Genomic DNA, 21,176 nt, shown 5'->3' with positions numbered 1-21,176 from the left:
CTCAGTAGTTAAGTCCCATAGTGCTCAGAGCCATTTGAACCATTTTGAGCCACTGTACCGACCACTTGTATTTGAGTATCAACTTTTTACAGGCCGTATTCTCTTCATTAGGCTGACAGACGCAATTCGTGGACTTTGTTACTACCACATGGATCTAGCTGATAGTGAGTAGCTACTCAGCTGTCAGTTCCATCAGGAAGGAGTGCAGACAGAGTTAGAGAAAACGATGAGGAGATCTTAATAACCCACCGTAGTAGAACCACAGTAGTGTATGTCATATTTCCACTAAACACTGTACTGCTAATGGGCAGTACACAGTCCTCTGAGATGGTCATCACTGGGGTTTCATACTTCTTTAACACTAGATTACCTCATAATTATTTGATCATGTCAAATAAATTTCTGTTTACAGACTGTACTAACTTCATTATTATTCGTCCGCCTACTGTGTCAACAACGTTGGATAGCAGTAAGTACCAGAAGATGTATTCACTTTTTCTGACATGCAAGAGCAGTAATATTAAGTATTATCGTTGTCGAAACCTCCTGACAGATTAAAAGTGTGTACCGGAACACAGTTTTAATCTGTCAGGAAGTTTCATATCAGCGCACACTCCGCTGCAGAGTGAAAATCTCATTCTGGATTATTGCTGTCTATGTACATACTGCAATGATGACACATTATTAGTCTGTAGCAGTGGATGACAGTGAGCTTTGGCGGATAGATGTTGTTTATACTAATGGTGAACATTTATTTTACAGACCACTTCTACCGCCACGACATGCAGTCTGAGCCATCCCCGAGACCCGCGCCCACGTATGTAGTACCAAACGTGGCAGCAGGTAAGGTGCAAGAGAGGCAAGGTGGAGGCGAAATAGCCCAGCAGCAGCCGCCGCAGCAGCACCGTGATGTGGTTGAGGCAGAGTGAAGAGGAGGAGGAGGAGGAGGAGGAGGAGGAGGAGGAGGAGGAGGCCAAGTCCAGCCGCGGCCTGCTGCGGTGGCTGCTGGCCTACCTCTGCATTAGGCTGCCACGAGGCCGCAATTCCAGGACCAGCAGGTGAGTCTCGCCTGTTGTGCTATGTGTATAGAATTCTTCAGCGTGGAACTTACCGCGTAGCGCAGCTCAGTTCGTGAATATGCCGTCAATACCGTCCCACACAGTGACCTCTAGGGTTGGTTGGAGGGTAGGGTGGGGGGGGGGGGTGGGGGGTGAGTGTTTCGGCTTATCCAAATTTATGTTCTGAAGCTGCGTGCTGGGACTTGAGAGTTAGCTATTATTCTCCAGAATTCTGATTGTAGGGAAATAGCTCAATCAAGTTCAAAGAGTGCCTATGAAGAATGTGCAAAATCCAAATTGTAACAGTAACTCTATCTCACATAAATAACCCAAACTCGTTGATACTAATCATGTATGTGTTTTAATCAAATTATGTTTACTTTAATTATACAACAGTTTTGGATGGCAGCTACATGCGTAGTTTCTTGTATGAATAATTTGTGTAAAAACGATTTAAAATTGAAATAAATTAAGTATTTATAATTTTATTCATAAGAGTTCATCCTGAAGAAACGCCGACACCAGGTAGTCAGGATAAGGAAGTGAGCGCAGCCAACAAAATCCCAGTATGTATTGAAAGAAACACATACAAAACTTATGACATCTTTGTAAAGACATGTAAGACGTTACTACTTGTTCACTAGCCATTTCTTTAGTTTGATTAGTAGTTATCTGAGTAATGATGGAGGGTACTCGGCATCATTTCACCTGAAGGAAAATATATGGTTAATTGTACTCATCACAACGGAAGCCTAGCGAAGCTTAATTTAAATAAGACTAGCAGTAAATAGTAACTCAGTCTGTGTATGCGGTCTAATCTATGAGTCACGATGTAACCATGGCTCTACCTGTAAAAGAAATATTTTGCAGTTAAGGAAATGGGACAAAGTGAAAATTTGAAATTATCGTCTATTTATAATTTTTATTCCCTACCACAGAAAGAAGTGTTGATAGTTTGAGGTAGGATCCACAGCCACAGTCAGTTAAATGGCAGCTGACATGGTAGTAATCAGATGGTTCCCCATCTGGAAATATTTAGCGAAGTTTTCCAGATTGGAATATGTTTTTAAATTAAGGTCAACTTTTAGAAATACTTGTTTCGAACTGGTGAATAGGAATAATTTTTAATTCGAAATACTTGTTTCCAACTGGCGAATAGGAATAATTTTTAATTTATTTTACTGAATGTGACATTTTCTTAGACAAAATAACACTCGTCAGGAAAAACACCGACTCTACCTTGTTACACATACTTAGGAATATGCCCTTGGTAATTCCTGCTGGGTCATGTTTCTATCTAATCAAAATTAAAGGGGTTACAATTACCTGGTTCTGTCCACTGTTTTCGGAGATCTGTCTTGTTCGTAAGCTATTGAAATCACCTCTCCGATATTCGAAATCAAGAAATCCCCTGGCTACATTAAACCTTCTGGGTATCACATAGGTCAAATTGTACCTGCGTTAGCTGCTGGCTGGTAACATCCAAATTGATGTGTTCTCATGTGTCAACCAGAAATGCTACATATTTAAGGACACAAGGACTTGCGTTAGACGTTGGGATTTCCTGCAGATAACGACGGACTGGTATGTTACATACTAGTATACAATCTGAATAATTCGTGTCTTTATCGTTTGACGACTTTTCTGTATGTATCAACGTACGATATAGACGAATAATGAGTCAGGCGTAATCAACATAAAATTTCACAGTTGTCACGTCTTTCTCACTTTACTTTAACGCATCTTCTTGTATCTGTAACTAATGAAAGGGTGTGTGAGTACTGACCATTTCGATTAACGTATCTACAATGTGTGTATTAATGCGTCAGGTAAACATACTTTTGTTTATGATTCAACACTTCATATAGTAATATCTACGCTTCCTATTGCTACTATATGAAGTGTTGAATCATAAACAAAGTCCAGAATATTGTCGCCAAGAAGTATACAAATTGTGGTGTCACCGCCAGACACCACACTTGCTAGGTGGTAGCCTTTAAATCGGCCGCGGTCCGTTAGTATACGTCGGACCCGCGTGTCGCTACTGTCAGTGATTGCAGACCGAGCGCCGCCACACGGCAGGTCTAGTCTAGAGAGACTTCCTAGCGCTCGCCCCAGTTGTACAACCGACTTTGCTAGCGATGGTTCACTGACAAAATACGCTCTCATTTGCCGAACCGATAGTTAGCATAGCCTTTCAGCTACGTCATTTGCTACGACCTAGCAAGGCGCCATTACCAGTTACTATTGATACTGAGTCATGTACAGTCAAGAGCGACGCTCATCATTAATGGATTAAAGTTAAGTATTCCACCAGCTACGTCCGTTTTTCTAAAGTCTAAATTCCTTGTCCTGTTCCAGACCTCACGCCAGCCTGCGTGAGCTAAAACGCGTGCCTTTCGGCTTCCTGTAATAATACAGTGTTGGCTCTCCCGCCAATCCACAACAGTTCGAATGCATAACATGCTAAGTATTCGTCTATAAATTACGCTACCAGGGATGTGCAGTCTGCAGGTTTGGGGAAGGCAAACTCTCGTGGTACAGGACGCTACGTGCAGTCGACGCATTGTCAACTACCGAATAACTTATTACTAGGATAAAAAAATACCCGAAACCTACAGTTTGGAGATGTTCTGACACGGTTGTGGGGGCCTGTCAGAGTTGGGCGGTGTAAACAAAAGTAGCGATGCTCATATGGTAAGCGATAAGAGCACATACACATGGAAAGAAAGAATATCAGTGGCAGCAGAAATCACTTCTGTACACTTGTCCGCTCCCTGTTGCAGATCCCTACAAGATACAGGGGAAGTCAGATGAACATATAGAAATGTGTCAGACTTCGAGTTTCCATCAAGTGGGTGGCTACATGAGTCTGCAGACAAGCTCTCGCATGTGTCACAGCAGTACACGGATTTGTTTCCAGACTACGAGTTTCTAATCTGCATCACACTCTCGGTCTCATCAAGGTATGAGTCGAGTGTTACTATACTTTTCATGACCTTTCTATGCAAATGCGTGCATGTAGAACATCAGGAGGAGGGGAATTCTTAGGGTTTTTGTTTAAAAGGCATGTGTATAGGGGAGGCAGATATCCTCGTATAAAGTCTTACAACACATGGGCATGCCGGCAATATGACTGTATATACAATATATTTTAAAATTTGTCACCATAGTGAATGGGGTAACATACTTCCGGGGTGGTTGTCATGTCGGATGTTGGAAAAATATATACTCCGTTACAGTATTAAGAGCATTGCATTCCACGTGACTACGCGGTTCTGCACCTAAAACTGCTATACTGTTAAAGCCATGCATTATCAGAAGTATTAATCATTAAAGTGTGCTTTTATGCTCTCTGATCATTTCTCTCATGCCGGTAACTCCCGGGTACGGAGTCCAGATGGTGGAATAATTCTTCAGAAATGATTGCACAGTTGATTTACATGAAATGTTTCGAACTCCATGTGTCTGGACCGCATAGCAATGCAACACTTTCAAGTCTATTATACACGAATAAGAGGTGCGACCCTCCATAACACGCACACATACGGGGAGATCTTGTGCCTTTGCATGGGTGCCGTGGGTAAGACCAGTGTTGCAGGAAGGATTGGTCAAGGACAATGTGGGAGGGAATTGTCAATCTCCGACTTTATCCTACGAAGGCGACAATACTCTGGTGATCTTTCCCTGTGTGTATGGGCGCCACAGTCATAACCGTAAATTGTGCACTATGATTGATGTGCTGGAAATATGTAGATAACCTATTTTTATCGGTATAGGACGCTGCTTTGTATTCTTTGTACAGTGCATCCCGTCGACGACATACACCAGTCATCTAGCTGCATTCGCTACTTAGTATATGGCACTTGCAACATAGTAGTGGAGGGGTGATGTAGCGATGATGCATAAACTGGGAAGTGCTCTACCGTGTCATTGACTGGAACTGAAATTACGCAACAGGTAAAACTGCTATGCTAGAACTGCTCTCACTATCGACTGCAGTGTGTATTACAGTACATCGTCCTATATCAATGGTCTCTTTTCCATCCTGACCATCCACTGGGTATGCTTTGATCACCGCATAATGATCGGCTGACATCACTGGATATGTGCTACTTGTCGCTGTGGAGCATGCGATTAAATGTAGAGGTCATCACCTTGAACCAGTTGTTTGGAAGCGTTCCGCAATGCTGCAGACTACTCCTATTTCCATACGCTGCTGCGACGTTTTTATTTTTACTACCTCACGCGTGTTGTTTGTGAACAGCACCTTCCGGCGATGGTCAACACTGGAAAAGTAATCAAGTACATGACTGCAAAATGAAGGAACAATGCTCTTCGAAATGGAACACCCTGTCGATGGGGAAGATGAGAGTGACTGTACACGTCATGCATGACCTTCGAATAGCTGTTGGAAGTGCTCTAAAATACTGCAAACTCTTCCAGTTTCCATATGTTGCGATATCTTCCACATTTTTGTCAATGAGAAACATCACCTCTGTGTTTTATTTCTTCCAGCCTGTTGTGGCAGCTGTATGGTTTACTCCATGCGATCCTCGGTCTTCTTTGAGAGCCAAAGGATCGAAACATGTTAGAGGTCTGTTTCAGCTGCTGCTAAGCTGACATTAAGTCTTGGTAGAAAAAACAAAGTGTATGGCGGTGTCCACTGATTGGATGTGTTACAACTGGAACAAAAACAATGTATTAAACTGGTTATGGAGGAAGAATACAAGAGCCATCTCATGTGATAGTCTGTTGGATGTGATCCTTCTACAGTACAAGTGATGAAATTTTACACTGGTCTTTGGAAGCAACTTGGATCACGAACCTCGTGCTCCAATCAACCAATACTTGCATATTCAATAGGATTGCCACATATGATCAATGCTGGAAAGCAGACTGTATTTGTTTCATATGTATCAGGAGACAGAGAAATCGATAAGATATTACCAGGGCCCTAACAGATGATATAAAATAGCGATGATAGAAAACCTAGAAACTTTGTTGGATGGTACAACATACTGAGGTGGGAGAGAATGTTTTGGTATAGACGTGAATGCTCCCTGAGAGACGCAGATCTCTTCAGACTTCTGTACCTGTATGTAGTTTAGAGTTGTATCGCAATGCACTGGCAAAATTCTCGTCCTCCTCCAACGCCGTGTGATGTGTGGTCTTCCTTATTTTCCCAACAAGAAACACCACCATAACTGCTCGTAATAATTATGTTTTCTGCTACCTCGTGATGCAGGGGAAAGCTTCGTTCGATGCTGGCCTTACACATTGTACACGACTGGTGGAGCTATGACAACATGTTCCCATTTCCACCGAGGAGTCAAAACGTGGTCCTGACGCATTAACTCAGTCCCTCCTCTGTGCGGCTGGTCCTGGCGGAGGTTCGAGTCCTCCCTCGGGCATGGGTGTGTGTGTGTGTGTGTGTGTGTGTGTGTGTGTGTGTGTGTTCGTCCTTAGGATAATTTAAGCTAAGTAGTGTGTAAGCTTATGGGACTTAACTGCTAAGATCATCAGTCCCTAAGATTTCACACACATTTTTTACAGTCAGTCATGTTTCTCCACGGGATGCAGAATATAACGCTGACTGACTTCCGTTCAGTCAGACTTAAACTGGAACGATCACATGGATGAAGCTGCAGCGAGAGGGCAGAGATTGAGGAACAGTTACAAGATGCACAGTATCGTCTCAAAAAAAAAAAAAAAAAAAAAAAAAAAAAAAAGCCATATGCTAAGGATCCCAAACAGCAAAAACTCCAGCGCTAAGTTCCATAAAGGTGACTCATTTCGAGATATGAGTAGCCCACGAACACGATTCACCCATGCCGTAATCATTAAAAGGTGTCTCTACAGCTCAAGTACGTGGTTGAATGGATAGAGTTGATTCCAAATGGAGAACAGCATTTCTACCAGAAATCTTAGTCCTATCAGCGAGCCATGTGTGCCTGTAGACTCAAGACCACTTTTATGCAGAGTTTCAGTAACATAGTCGTTATGCTCGTGTTTTTAATAGCACTGCCCGTACACGAAATTTATGTTGTGGGCTGTAGAATCCCTCTAAGGCTAGCTTCAAATGCGGTGACACTCCCGGTGACACTCCCGGTGACACTCCCGGTGACACTCCCGGTGACACTCCCGGTGACACTCCCGGTGACACTCCCGGTGACACTCCCGGTGACACTCCCGGTGACACTCCCGGTGACACTCCCGGTGACACTCCCGGTGACACTCCCGGTGACACTCCCGGTGACACTCCCGGTGACACTCCCGGTGACACTCCCGGTGACACTCCCGGTGACACTCCCGGTGACACTCCCGGTGACACTCCCGGTGACACTCCCGGTGACACTCCCGGTGACACTCCCGGTGACACTCCCGGTGACACTCCCGGTGACACTCCCGGTGACACTCCCGGTGACACTCCCGGTGACACTCCCGGTGACACTCCCGGTGACACTCCCGGTGACACTCCCGGTGACACTCCCGGTGACACTCCCGGTGACACTCCCGGTGACACTCCCGGTGACACTCCCGGTGACACTCCCGGTGACACTCCCGGTGACACTCCCGGTGACACTCCCGGTGACACTCCCGGTGACACTCCCGGTGACACTCCCGGTGACACTCCCGGTGACACTCCCGGTGACACTCCCGGTGACACTCCCGGTGACACTCCCGGTGACACTCCCGGTGACACTCCCGGTGACACTCCCGGTGACACTCCCGGTGACACTCCCGGTGACACTCCCGGTGACACTCCCGGTGACACTCCCGGTGACACTCCCGGTGACACTCCCGGTGACACTCCCGGTGACACTCCCGGTGACACTCCCGGTGACACTCCCGGTGACACTCCCGGTGACACTCCCGGTGACACTCCCGGTGACACTCCCGGTGACACTCCCGGTGACACTCCCGGTGACACTCCCGGTGACACTCCCGGTGACACTCCCGGTGACACTCCCGGTGACACTCCCGGTGACACTCCCGGTGACACTCCCGGTGACACTCCCGGTGACACTCCCGGTGACACTCCCGGTGACACTCCCGGTGACACTCCCGGTGACACTCCCGGTGACACTCCCGGTGACACTCCCGGTGACACTCCCGGTGACACTCCCGGTGACACTCCCGGTGACACTCCCGGTGACACTCCCGGTGACACTCCCGGTGACACTCCCGGTGACACTCCCGGTGACACTCCCGGTGACACTCCCGGTGACACTCCCGGTGACACTCCCGGTGACACTCCCGGTGACACTCCCGGTGACACTCCCGGTGACACTCCCGGTGACACTCCCGGTGACACTCCCGGTGACACTCCCGGTGACACTCCCGGTGACACTCCCGGTGACACTCCCGGTGACACTCCCGGTGACACTCCCGGTGACACTCCCGGTGACACTCCCGGTGACACTCCCGGTGACACTCCCGGTGACACTCCCGGTGACACTCCCGGTGACACTCCCGGTGACACTCCCGGTGACACTCCCGGTGACACTCCCGGTGACACTCCCGGTGACACTCCCGGTGACACTCCCGGTGACACTCCCGGTGACACTCCCGGTGACACTCCCGGTGACACTCCCGGTGACACTCCCGGTGACACTCCCGGTGACACTCCCGGTGACACTCCCGGTGACACTCCCGGTGACACTCCCGGTGACACTCCCGGTGACACTCCCGGTGACACTCCCGGTGACACTCCCGGTGACACTCCCGGTGACACTCCCGGTGACACTCCCGGTGACACTCCCGGTGACACTCCCGGTGACACTCCCGGTGACACTCCCGGTGACACTCCCGGTGACACTCCCGGTGACACTCCCGGTGACACTCCCGGTGACACTCCCGGTGACACTCCCGGTGACACTCCCGGTGACACTCCCGGTGACACTCCCGGTGACACTCCCGGTGACACTCCCGGTGACACTCCCGGTGACACTCCCGGTGACACTCCCGGTGACACTCCCGGTGACACTCCCGGTGACACTCCCGGTGACACTCCCGGTGACACTCCCGGTGACACTCCCGGTGACACTCCCGGTGACACTCCCGGTGACACTCCCGGTGACACTCCCGGTGACACTCCCGGTGACACTCCCGGTGACACTCCCGGTGACACTCCCGGTGACACTCCCGGTGACACTCCCGGTGACACTCCCGGTGACACTCCCGGTGACACTCCCGGTGACACTCCCGGTGACACTCCCGGTGACACTCCCGGTGACACTCCCGGTGACACTCCCGGTGACACTCCCGGTGACACTCCCGGTGACACTCCCGGTGACACTCCCGGTGACACTCCCGGTGACACTCCCGGTGACACTCCCGGTGACACTCCCGGTGACACTCCCGGTGACACTCCCGGTGACACTCCCGGTGACACTCCCGGTGACACTCCCGGTGACACTCCCGGTGACACTCCCGGTGACACTCCCGGTGACACTCCCGGTGACACTCCCGGTGACACTCCCGGTGACACTCCCGGTGACACTCCCGGTGACACTCCCGGTGACACTCCCGGTGACACTCCCGGTGACACTCCCGGTGACACTCCCGGTGACACTCCCGGTGACACTCCCGGTGACACTCCCGGTGACACTCCCGGTGACACTCCCGGTGACACTCCCGGTGACACTCCCGGTGACACTCCCGGTGACACTCCCGGTGACACTCCCGGTGACACTCCCGGTGACACTCCCGGTGACACTCCCGGTGACACTCCCGGTGACACTCCCGGTGACACTCCCGGTGACACTCCCGGTGACACTCCCGGTGACACTCCCGGTGACACTCCCGGTGACACTCCCGGTGACACTCCCGGTGACACTCCCGGTGACACTCCCGGTGACACTCCCGGTGACACTCCCGGTGACACTCCCGGTGACACTCCCGGTGACACTCCCGGTGACACTCCCGGTGACACTCCCGGTGACACTCCCGGTGACACTCCCGGTGACACTCCCGGTGACACTCCCGGTGACACTCCCGGTGACACTCCCGGTGACACTCCCGGTGACACTCCCGGTGACACTCCCGGTGACACTCCCGGTGACACTCCCGGTGACACTCCCGGTGACACTCCCGGTGACACTCCCGGTGACACTCCCGGTGACACTCCCGGTGACACTCCCGGTGACACTCCCGGTGACACTCCCGGTGACACTCCCGGTGACACTCCCGGTGACACTCCCGGTGACACTCCCGGTGACACTCCCGGTGACACTCCCGGTGACACTCCCGGTGACACTCCCGGTGACACTCCCGGTGACACTCCCGGTGACACTCCCGGTGACACTCCCGGTGACACTCCCGGTGACACTCCCGGTGACACTCCCGGTGACACTCCCGGTGACACTCCCGGTGACACTCCCGGTGACACTCCCGGTGACACTCCCGGTGACACTCCCGGTGACACTCCCGGTGACACTCCCGGTGACACTCCCGGTGACACTCCCGGTGACACTCCCGGTGACACTCCCGGTGACACTCCCGGTGACACTCCCGGTGACACTCCCGGTGACACTCCCGGTGACACTCCCGGTGACACTCCCGGTGACACTCCCGGTGACACTCCCGGTGACACTCCCGGTGACACTCCCGGTGACACTCCCGGTGACACTCCCGGTGACACTCCCGGTGACACTCCCGGTGACACTCCCGGTGACACTCCCGGTGACACTCCCGGTGACACTCCCGGTGACACTCCCGGTGACACTCCCGGTGACACTCCCGGTGACACTCCCGGTGACACTCCCGGTGACACTCCCGGTGACACTCCCGGTGACACTCCCGGTGACACTCCCGGTGACACTCCCGGTGACACTCCCGGTGACACTCCCGGTGACACTCCCGGTGACACTCCCGGTGACACTCCCGGTGACACTCCCGGTGACACTCCCGGTGACACTCCCGGTGACACTCCCGGTGACACTCCCGGTGACACTCCCGGTGACACTCCCGGTGACACTCCCGGTGACACTCCCGGTGACACTCCCGGTGACACTCCCGGTGACACTCCCGGTGACACTCCCGGTGACACTCCCGGTGACACTCCCGGTGACACTCCCGGTGACACTCCCGGTGACACTCCCGGTGACACTCCCGGTGACACTCCCGGTGACACTCCCGGTGACACTCCCGGTGACACTCCCGGTGACACTCCCGGTGACACTCCCGGTGACACTCCCGGTGACACTCCCGGTGACACTCCCGGTGACACTCCCGGTGACACTCCCGGTGACACTCCCGGTGACACTCCCGGTGACACTCCCGGTGACACTCCCGGTGACACTCCCGGTGACACTCCCGGTGACACTCCCGGTGACACTCCCGGTGACACTCCCGGTGACACTCCCGGTGACACTCCCGGTGACACTCCCGGTGACACTCCCGGTGACACTCCCGGTGACACTCCCGGTGACACTCCCGGTGACACTCCCGGTGACACTCCCGGTGACACTCCCGGTGACACTCCCGGTGACACTCCCGGTGACACTCCCGGTGACACTCCCGGTGACACTCCCGGTGACACTCCCGGTGACACTCCCGGTGACACTCCCGGTGACACTCCCGGTGACACTCCCGGTGACACTCCCGGTGACACTCCCGGTGACACTCCCGGTGACACTCCCGGTGACACTCCCGGTGACACTCCCGGTGACACTCCCGGTGACACTCCCGGTGACACTCCCGGTGACACTCCCGGTGACACTCCCGGTGACACTCCCGGTGACACTCCCGGTGACACTCCCGGTGACACTCCCGGTGACACTCCCGGTGACACTCCCGGTGACACTCCCGGTGACACTCCCGGTGACACTCCCGGTGACACTCCCGGTGACACTCCCGGTGACACTCCCGGTGACACTCCCGGTGACACTCCCGGTGACACTCCCGGTGACACTCCCGGTGACACTCCCGGTGACACTCCCGGTGACACTCCCGGTGACACTCCCGGTGACACTCCCGGTGACACTCCCGGTGACACTCCCGGTGACACTCCCGGTGACACTCCCGGTGACACTCCCGGTGACACTCCCGGTGACACTCCCGGTGACACTCCCGGTGACACTCCCGGTGACACTCCCGGTGACACTCCCGGTGACACTCCCGGTGACACTCCCGGTGACACTCCCGGTGACACTCCCGGTGACACTCCCGGTGACACTCCCGGTGACACTCCCGGTGACACTCCCGGTGACACTCCCGGTGACACTCCCGGTGACACTCCCGGTGACACTCCCGGTGACACTCCCGGTGACACTCCCGGTGACACTCCCGGTGACACTCCCGGTGACACTCCCGGTGACACTCCCGGTGACACTCCCGGTGACACTCCCGGTGACACTCCCGGTGACACTCCCGGTGACACTCCCGGTGACACTCCCGGTGACACTCCCGGTGACACTCCCGGTGACACTCCCGGTGACACTCCCGGTGACACTCCCGGTGACACTCCCGGTGACACTCCCGGTGACACTCCCGGTGACACTCCCGGTGACACTCCCGGTGACACTCCCGGTGACACTCCCGGTGACACTCCCGGTGACACTCCCGGTGACACTCCCGGTGACACTCCCGGTGACACTCCCGGTGACACTCCCGGTGACACTCCCGGTGACACTCCCGGTGACACTCCCGGTGACACTCCCGGTGACACTCCCGGTGACACTCCCGGTGACACTCCCGGTGACACTCCCGGTGACACTCCCGGTGACACTCCCGGTGACACTCCCGGTGACACTCCCGGTGACACTCCCGGTGACACTCCCGGTGACACTCCCGGTGACACTCCCGGTGACACTCCCGGTGACACTCCCGGTGACACTCCCGGTGACACTCCCGGTGACACTCCCGGTGACACTCCCGGTGACACTCCCGGTGACACTCCCGGTGACACTCCCGGTGACACTCCCGGTGACACTCCCGGTGACACTCCCGGTGACACTCCCGGTGACACTCCCGGTGACACTCCCGGTGACACTCCCGGTGACACTCCCGGTGACACTCCCGGTGACACTCCCGGTGACACTCCCGGTGACACTCCCGGTGACACTCCCGGTGACACTCCCGGTGACACTCCCGGTGACACTCCCGGTGACACTCCCGGTGACACTCCCGGTGACACTCCCGGTGACACTCCCGGTGACACTCCCGGTGACACTCCCGGTGACACTCCCGGTGACACTCCCGGTGACACTCCCGGTGACACTCCCGGTGACACTCCCGGTGACACTCCCGGTGACACTCCCGGTGACACTCCCGGTGACACTCCCGGTGACACTCCCGGTGACACTCCCGGTGACACTCCCGGTGACACTCCCGGTGACACTCCCGGTGACACTCCCGGTGACACTCCCGGTGACACTCCCGGTGACACTCCCGGTGACACTCCCGGTGACACTCCCGGTGACACTCCCGGTGACACTCCCGGTGACACTCCCGGTGACACTCCCGGTGACACTCCCGGTGACACTCCCGGTGACACTCCCGGTGACACTCCCGGTGACACTCCCGGTGACACTCCCGGTGACACTCCCGGTGACACTCCCGGTGACACTCCCGGTGACACTCCCGGTGACACTCCCGGTGACACTCCCGGTGACACTCCCGGTGACACTCCCGGTGACACTCCCGGTGACACTCCCGGTGACACTCCCGGTGACACTCCCGGTGACACTCCCGGTGACACTCCCGGTGACACTCCCGGTGACACTCCCGGTGACACTCCCGGTGACACTCCCGGTGACACTCCCGGTGACACTCCCGGTGACACTCCCGGTGACACTCCCGGTGACACTCCCGGTGACACTCCCGGTGACACTCCCGGTGACACTCCCGGTGACACTCCCGGTGACACTCCCGGTGACACTCCCGGTGACACTCCCGGTGACACTCCCGGTGACACTCCCGGTGACACTCCCGGTGACACTCCCGGTGACACTCCCGGTGACACTCCCGGTGACACTCCCGGTGACACTCCCGGTGACACTCCCGGTGACACTCCCGGTGACACTCCCGGTGACACTCCCGGTGACACTCCCGGTGACACTCCCGGTGACACTCCCGGTGACACTCCCGGTGACACTCCCGGTGACACTCCCGGTGACACTCCCGGTGACACTCCCGGTGACACTCCCGGTGACACTCCCGGTGACACTCCCGGTGACACTCCCGGTGACACTCCCGGTGACACTCCCGGTGACACTCCCGGTGACACTCCCGGTGACACTCCCGGTGACACTCCCGGTGACACTCCCGGTGACACTCCCGGTGACACTCCCGGTGACACTCCCGGTGACACTCCCGGTGACACTCCCGGTGACACTCCCGGTGACACTCCCGGTGACACTCCCGGTGACACTCCCGGTGACACTCCCGGTGACACTCCCGGTGACACTCCCGGTGACACTCCCGGTGACACTCCCGGTGACACTCCCGGTGACACTCCCGGTGACACTCCCGGTGACACTCCCGGTGACACTCCCGGTGACACTCCCGGTGACACTCCCGGTGACACTCCCGGTGACACTCCCGGTGACACTCCCGGTGACACTCCCGGTGACACTCCCGGTGACACTCCCGGTGACACTCCCGGTGACACTCCCGGTGACACTCCCGGTGACACTCCCGGTGACACTCCCGGTGACACTCCCGGTGACACTCCCGGTGACACTCCCGGTGACACTCCCGGTGACACTCCCGGTGACACTCCCGGTGACACTCCCGGTGACACTCCCGGTGACACTCCCGGTGACACTCCCGGTGACACTCCCGGTGACACTCCCGGTGACACTCCCGGTGACACTCCCGGTGACACTCCCGGTGACACTCCCGGTGACACTCCCGGTGACACTCCCGGTGACACTCCCGGTGACACTCCCGGTGACACTCCCGGTGACACTCCCGGTGACACTCCCGGTGACACTCCCGGTGACACTCCCGGTGACACTCCCGGTGACACTCCCGGTGACACTCCCGGTGACACTCCCGGTGACACTCCCGGTGACACTCCCGGTGACACTCCCGGTGACACTCCCGGTGACACTCCCGGTGACACTCCCGGTGACACTCCCGGTGACACTCCCGGTGACACTCCCGGTGACACTCCCGGTGACACTCCCGGTGACACTCCCGGTGACACTCCCGGTGACACTCCCGGTGACACTCCCGGTGACACTCCCGGTGACACTCCCGGTGACACTCCCGGTGACACTCCCGGTGACACTCCCGGTGACACTCCCGGTGACACTCCCGGTGACACTCCCGGTGACACTCCCGGTGACACTCCCGGTGACACTCCCGGTGACACTCCCGGTGACACTCCCGGTGACACTCCCGGTGACACTCCCGGTGACACTCCCGGTGACACTCCCGGTGACACTCCCGGTGACACTCCCGGTGACACTCCCGGTGACACTCCCGGTGACACTCCCGGTGACACTCCCGGTGACACTCCCGGTGACACTCCCGGTGACACTCCCGGTGACACTCCCGGTGACACTCCCGGTGACACTCCCGGTGACACTCCCGGTGACACTCCCGGTGACACTCCCGGTGACACTCCCGGTGACACTCCCGGTGACACTCCCGGTGACACTCCCGGTGACACTCCCGGTGACACTCCCGGTGACACTCCCGGTGACACTCCCGGTGACACTCCCGGTGACACTCCCGGTGACACTCCCGGTGACACTCCCGGTGACACTCCCGGTGACACTCCCGGTGACACTCCCGGTGACACTCCCGGTGACACTCCCGGTGACACTCCCGGTGACACTCCCGGTGACACTCCCGGTGACACTCCCGGTGACACTCCCGGTGACACTCCCGGTGACACTCCCGGTGACACTCCCGGTGACACTCCCGGTGACACTCCCGGTGACACTCCCGGTGACACTCCCGGTGACACTCCCGGTGACACTCCCGGTGACACTCCCGGTGACACTCCCGGTGACACTCCCGGTGACACTCCCGGTGACACTCCCGGTGACACTCCCGGTGACACTCCCGGTGACACTCCCGGTGACACTCCCGGTGACACTCCCGGTGACACTCCCGGTGACACTCCCGGTGACACTCCCGGTGACACTCCCGGTGACACTCCCGGTGACACTCCCGGTGACACTCCCGGTGACACTCCCGGTGACACTCCCGGTGACACTCCCGGTGACACTCCCGGTGACACTCCCGGTGACACTCCCGGTGACACTCCCGGTGACACTCCCGGTGACACTCCCGGTGACACTCCCGGTGACACTCCCGGTGACACTCCCGGTGACACTCCCGGTGACACTCCCGGTGACACTCCCGGTGACACTCCCGGTGACACTCCCGGTGACACTCCCGGTGACACTCCCGGTGACACTCCCGGTGACACTCCCGGTGACACTCCCGGTGACACTCCCGGTGACACTCCCGGTGACACTCCCGGTGACACTCCCGGTGACACTCCCGGTGACACTCCCGGTGACACTCCCGGTGACACTCCCGGTGACACTCCCGGTGACACTCCCGGTGACACTCCCGGTGACACTCCCGGTGACACTCCCGGTGACACTCCCGGTGACACTCCCGGTGACACTCCCGGTGACACTCCCGGTGACACTCCCGGTGACACTCCCGGTGACACTCCCGGTGACACTCCCGGTGACACTCCCGGTGACACTCCCGGTGACACTCCCGGTGACACTCCCGGTGACACTCCCGGTGACACTCCCGGTGACACTCCCGGTGACACTCCCGGTGACACTCCCGGTGACACTCCCGGTGACACTCCCGGTGACACTCCCGGTGACACTCCCGGTGACACTCCCGGTGACACTCCCGGTGACACTCCCGGTGACACTCCCGGTGACACTCCCGGTGACACTCCCGGTGACACTCCCGGTGACACTCCCGGTGACACTCCCGGTGACACTCCCGGTGACACTCCCGGTGACACTCCCGGTGACACTCCCGGTGACACTCCCGGTGACACTCCCGGTGACACTCCCGGTGACACTCCCGGTGACACTCCCGGTGACACTCCCGGTGACACTCCCGGTGACACTCCCGGTGACACTCCCGGTGACACTCCCGGTGACACTCCCGGTGACACTCCCGGTGACACTCCCGGTGACACTCCCGGTGACACTCCCGGTGACACTCCCGGTGACACTCCCGGTGACACTCCCGGTGACACTCCCGGTGACACTCCCGGTGACACTCCCGGTGACACTCCCGGTGACACTCCCGGTGACACTCCCGGTGACACTCCCGGTGACACTCCCGGTGACACTCCCGGTGACACTCCCGGTGACACTCCCGGTGACACTCCCGGTGACACTCCCGGTGACACTCCCGGTGACACTCCCGGTGACACTCCCGGTGACACTCCCGGTGACACTCCCGGTGACACTCCCGGTGACACTCCCGGTGACACTCCCGGTGACACTCCCGGTGACACTCCCGGTGACACTCCCGGTGACACTCCCGGTGACACTCCCGGTGACACTCCCGGTGACACTCCCGGTGACACTCCCGGTGACACTCCCGGTGACACTCCCGGTGACACTCCCGGTGACACTCCCGGTGACACTCCCGGTGACACTCCCGGTGACACTCCCGGTGACACTCCCGGTGACACTCCCGGTGACACTCCCGGTGACACTCCCGGTGACACTCCCGGTGACACTCCCGGTGACACTCCCGGTGACACTCCCGGTGACACTCCCGGTGACACTCCCGGTGACACTCCCGGTGACACTCCCGGTGACACTCCCGGTGACACTCCCGGTGACACTCCCGGTGACACTCCCGGTGACACTCCCGGTGACACTCCCGGTGACACTCCCGGTGACACTCCCGGTGACACTCCCGGTGACACTCCCGGTGACACTCCCGGTGACACTCCCGGTGACACTCCCGGTGACACTCCCGGTGACACTCCCGGTGACACTCCCGGTGACACTCCCGGTGACACTCCCGGTGACACTCCCGGTGACACTCCCGGTGACACTCCCGGTGACACTCCCGGTGACACTCCCGGTGACACTCCCGGTGACACTCCCGGTGACACTCCCGGTGACACTCCCGGTGACACTCCCGGTGACACTCCCGGTGACACTCCCGGTGACACTCCCGGTGACACTCCCGGTGACACTCCCGGTGACACTCCCGGTGACACTCCCGGTGACACTCCCGGTGACACTCCCGGTGACACTCCCGGTGACACTCCCGGTGACACTCCCGGTGACACTCCCGGTGACACTCCCGGTGACACTCCCGGTGACACTCCCGGTGACACTCCCGGTGACACTCCCGGTGACACTCCCGGTGACACTCCCGGTGACACTCCCGGTGACACTCCCGGTGACACTCCCGGTGACACTCCCGGTGACACTCCCGGTGACACTCCCGGTGACACTCCCGGTGACACTCCCGGTGACACTCCCGGTGACACTCCCGGTGACACTCCCGGTGACACTCCCGGTGACACTCCCGGTGACACTCCCGGTGACACTCCCGGTGACACTCCCGGTGACACTCCCGGTGACACTCCCGGTGACACTCCCGGTGACACTCCCGGTGACACTCCCGGTGACACTCCCGGTGACACTCCCGGTGACACTCCCGGTGACACTCCCGGTGACACTCCCGGTGACACTCCCGGTGACACTCCCGGTGACACTCCCGGTGACACTCCCGGTGACACTCCCGGTGACACTCCCGGTGACACTCCCGGTGACACTCCCGGTGACACTCCCGGTGACACTCCCGGTGACACTCCCGGTGACACTCCCGGTGACACTCCCGGTGACACTCCCGGTGACACTCCCGGTGACACTCCCGGTGACACTCCCGGTGACACTCCCGGTGACACTCCCGGTGACACTCCCGGTGACACTCCCGGTGACACTCCCGGTGACACTCCCGGTGACACTCCCGGTGACACTCCCGGTGACACTCCCGGTGACACTCCCGGTGACACTCCCGGTGACACTCCCGGTGACACTCCCGGTGACACTCCCGGTGACACTCCCGGTGACACTCCCGGTGACACTCCCGGTGACACTCCCGGTGACACTCCCGGTGACACTCCCGGTGACACTCCCGGTGACACTCCCGGTGACACTCCCGGTGACACTCCCGGTGACACTCCCGGTGACACTCCCGGTGACACTCCCGGTGACACTCCCGGTGACACTCCCGGTGACACTCCCGGTGACACTCCCGGTGACACTCCCGGTGACACTCCCGGTGACACTCCCGGTGACACTCCCGGTGACACTCCCGGTGACACTCCCGGTGACACTCCCGGTGACACTCCCGGTGACACTCCCGGTGACACTCCTCTGTGCATGGCTATCAGCCTCTGCACCATTCGAGTCATTCGAGTCATTCGAGTCATTCCTCGATGTCTTAACCCTGTCCCCCCCACCGTCACGTCCCTTATTGTCAGCATGTCCCACATGTTCCTCTCCTCAACGATTCCGAGGAGAACCTCATCATTCCTTATTTTATCACCTCCATCTTATTCTCAACATTGATCTGTAGCAGTGTATCCAAACGGCTTCAATTCTCCCTGTTCCGGTTTTTCCAGAGGCCGTGGTTAACTTCTCTACAATGTTGTGTGATGTGTAAATAGTGCCGCATAGTCAGCACGTACACAACTTTCCCACTAGAGCGCGCCCCGCTAAGCACAACAGCACAGGCGCAGCGGTCGTCCGTCCGTCCGTCTCCGCACTATGAGATGGCGCTGCCTTAGAGACGGACAAAATTCTGCTTCCGCCGATCCGCATATTAATATGTAACGCATCCAACGAGAGTGCTGGTAATGTAGAACCTTTTCTTCTCGCGGATCACACTCTTGCAGTGATACCTGAACGCGCGATGTATTATAACGAGTGTACAGACCTCTGATTAGTCAGTCTGCATTAGTCTGTACCAGTCTATAGTCAAGTCTCAGTCTGTACTTAAGAAGATCATCATATTCCTGTACATAGCCATAACGATAAATGTATAGACACTTTGTCAAGTATCAGAGATACGTGAGAATTAGATTAACGTACCAAGACCAAAGAAACTTCAGATTGTCAATTGTAAACAGCATCCAGAATCAAGTGTCTATGCTTTTTTATTTTAATAAATGTGTGTGAAAATTAATCAAGTTCTGTTTAAAGTTGGTCACCGTCAATCTGCTACTCTAAGCGTGCAAGTGGCATTTCTATTGTCTGACTTAACGGCAGTAGATAAACACGCCACGATAAGGCCACGAGACATATTGCTGATACTCGCCTACTTCGTCAGAGCGACAAGTCAAGTAATCTGATGGCGTGTGTACTGAAGACCTTACAGTACGCACACCACATTGTCCTTCATTCGTACAGTCTCAGAAAATTCTCCTGCAAATTAAGGCCAGCGTTTGCTACTACCAGACTTCTTTCGGCCAGGAATGGCACCTTTGCCACTGCCAGTTTACTTGTCACGAACGACAGTAGCTTCAACGGCGTGCTAGTTTCTGCCGATTAAACATACTGGCCTCAGGACGAGGGCGTGGTGAAAAGTAACAGTTTTCACACAAAACATGTGGAGGCATTAAAGCTACTTAAATGAAACAAATTTTATGAGCATTGTAGAATTTTAGAACATGTTTTTTGCTCGAGTATCATGTCGTTTTTGGAAACTCAGAATCTACTATGTAGGAATCAACATGGATTCCGGAAACAGCGATTGTGTGAGACCCAACTCGCTTTATTTGTTCATGAGACCCAGAAAATATTAGATACAGGCTCCCAGGTAGATGCTATTTTTCTTGACTTCCGGAAGGCGTTCGATACAGTTCCGCACTGTCGCCTGATAAACAAAGTAAGAGCCTACGGAATATCAGACCAGCTGTGTGGCTGGATTGAAGAAATTTTAGCAAACAGAACACAGCATGTTGTTATCACTGGAGAGACCTCTACAGACATTAAAGTAATCTCTGGCGTGCCACAGATGAGTGTTATGGGACCATTGCTTTTCACAATATATATAAATGACCTAGTAGATAGTGTCGGAAGTTCCATGCGGCTTTTCGCGGATGATGCTGTAGTATACAGAGAAGTTGCAGCATTAGAAAAT

At 56.6% G+C, this 21,176-nt stretch overlaps 1 protein-coding gene across 1 annotated transcript; it reads right to left on the bottom strand.

Moving 5' to 3' along the window:
- Positions 1-1,902: 1,902 nt before the first annotated feature.
- Positions 1,903-19,416, bottom strand: LOC126176642 (mucin-19-like). The gene is made up of 2 exons (XM_049923800.1): positions 7,145-19,416; positions 1,903-1,906 (listed from the first exon to the last, which is right to left on the bottom strand). Exons 1-2 carry the CDS (start codon positions 19,414-19,416, stop codon positions 1,903-1,905), a joined length of 12,276 nt encoding a protein of 4,091 aa, XP_049779757.1.
- Positions 19,417-21,176: the final 1,760 nt, after the last annotated feature.

Source organism: Schistocerca cancellata, chromosome 3, assembly GCF_023864275.1.
Source record: "Schistocerca cancellata isolate TAMUIC-IGC-003103 chromosome 3, iqSchCanc2.1, whole genome shotgun sequence".
NCBI lineage: Eukaryota > Metazoa > Arthropoda > Insecta > Orthoptera > Acrididae > Schistocerca > Schistocerca cancellata.
The sequence above is the reverse complement of the archived record's forward strand: the minus strand, read 5'-3'. Positions and strand labels throughout refer to the sequence as shown.

Coding starts and splice junctions, on each gene's coding strand:
- LOC126176642 (XM_049923800.1), bottom strand. CDS start 19,416: ATGCACAGAGGAGTGTCACCGGGAGTGTCACCGGGAGTGTCACCGGGA.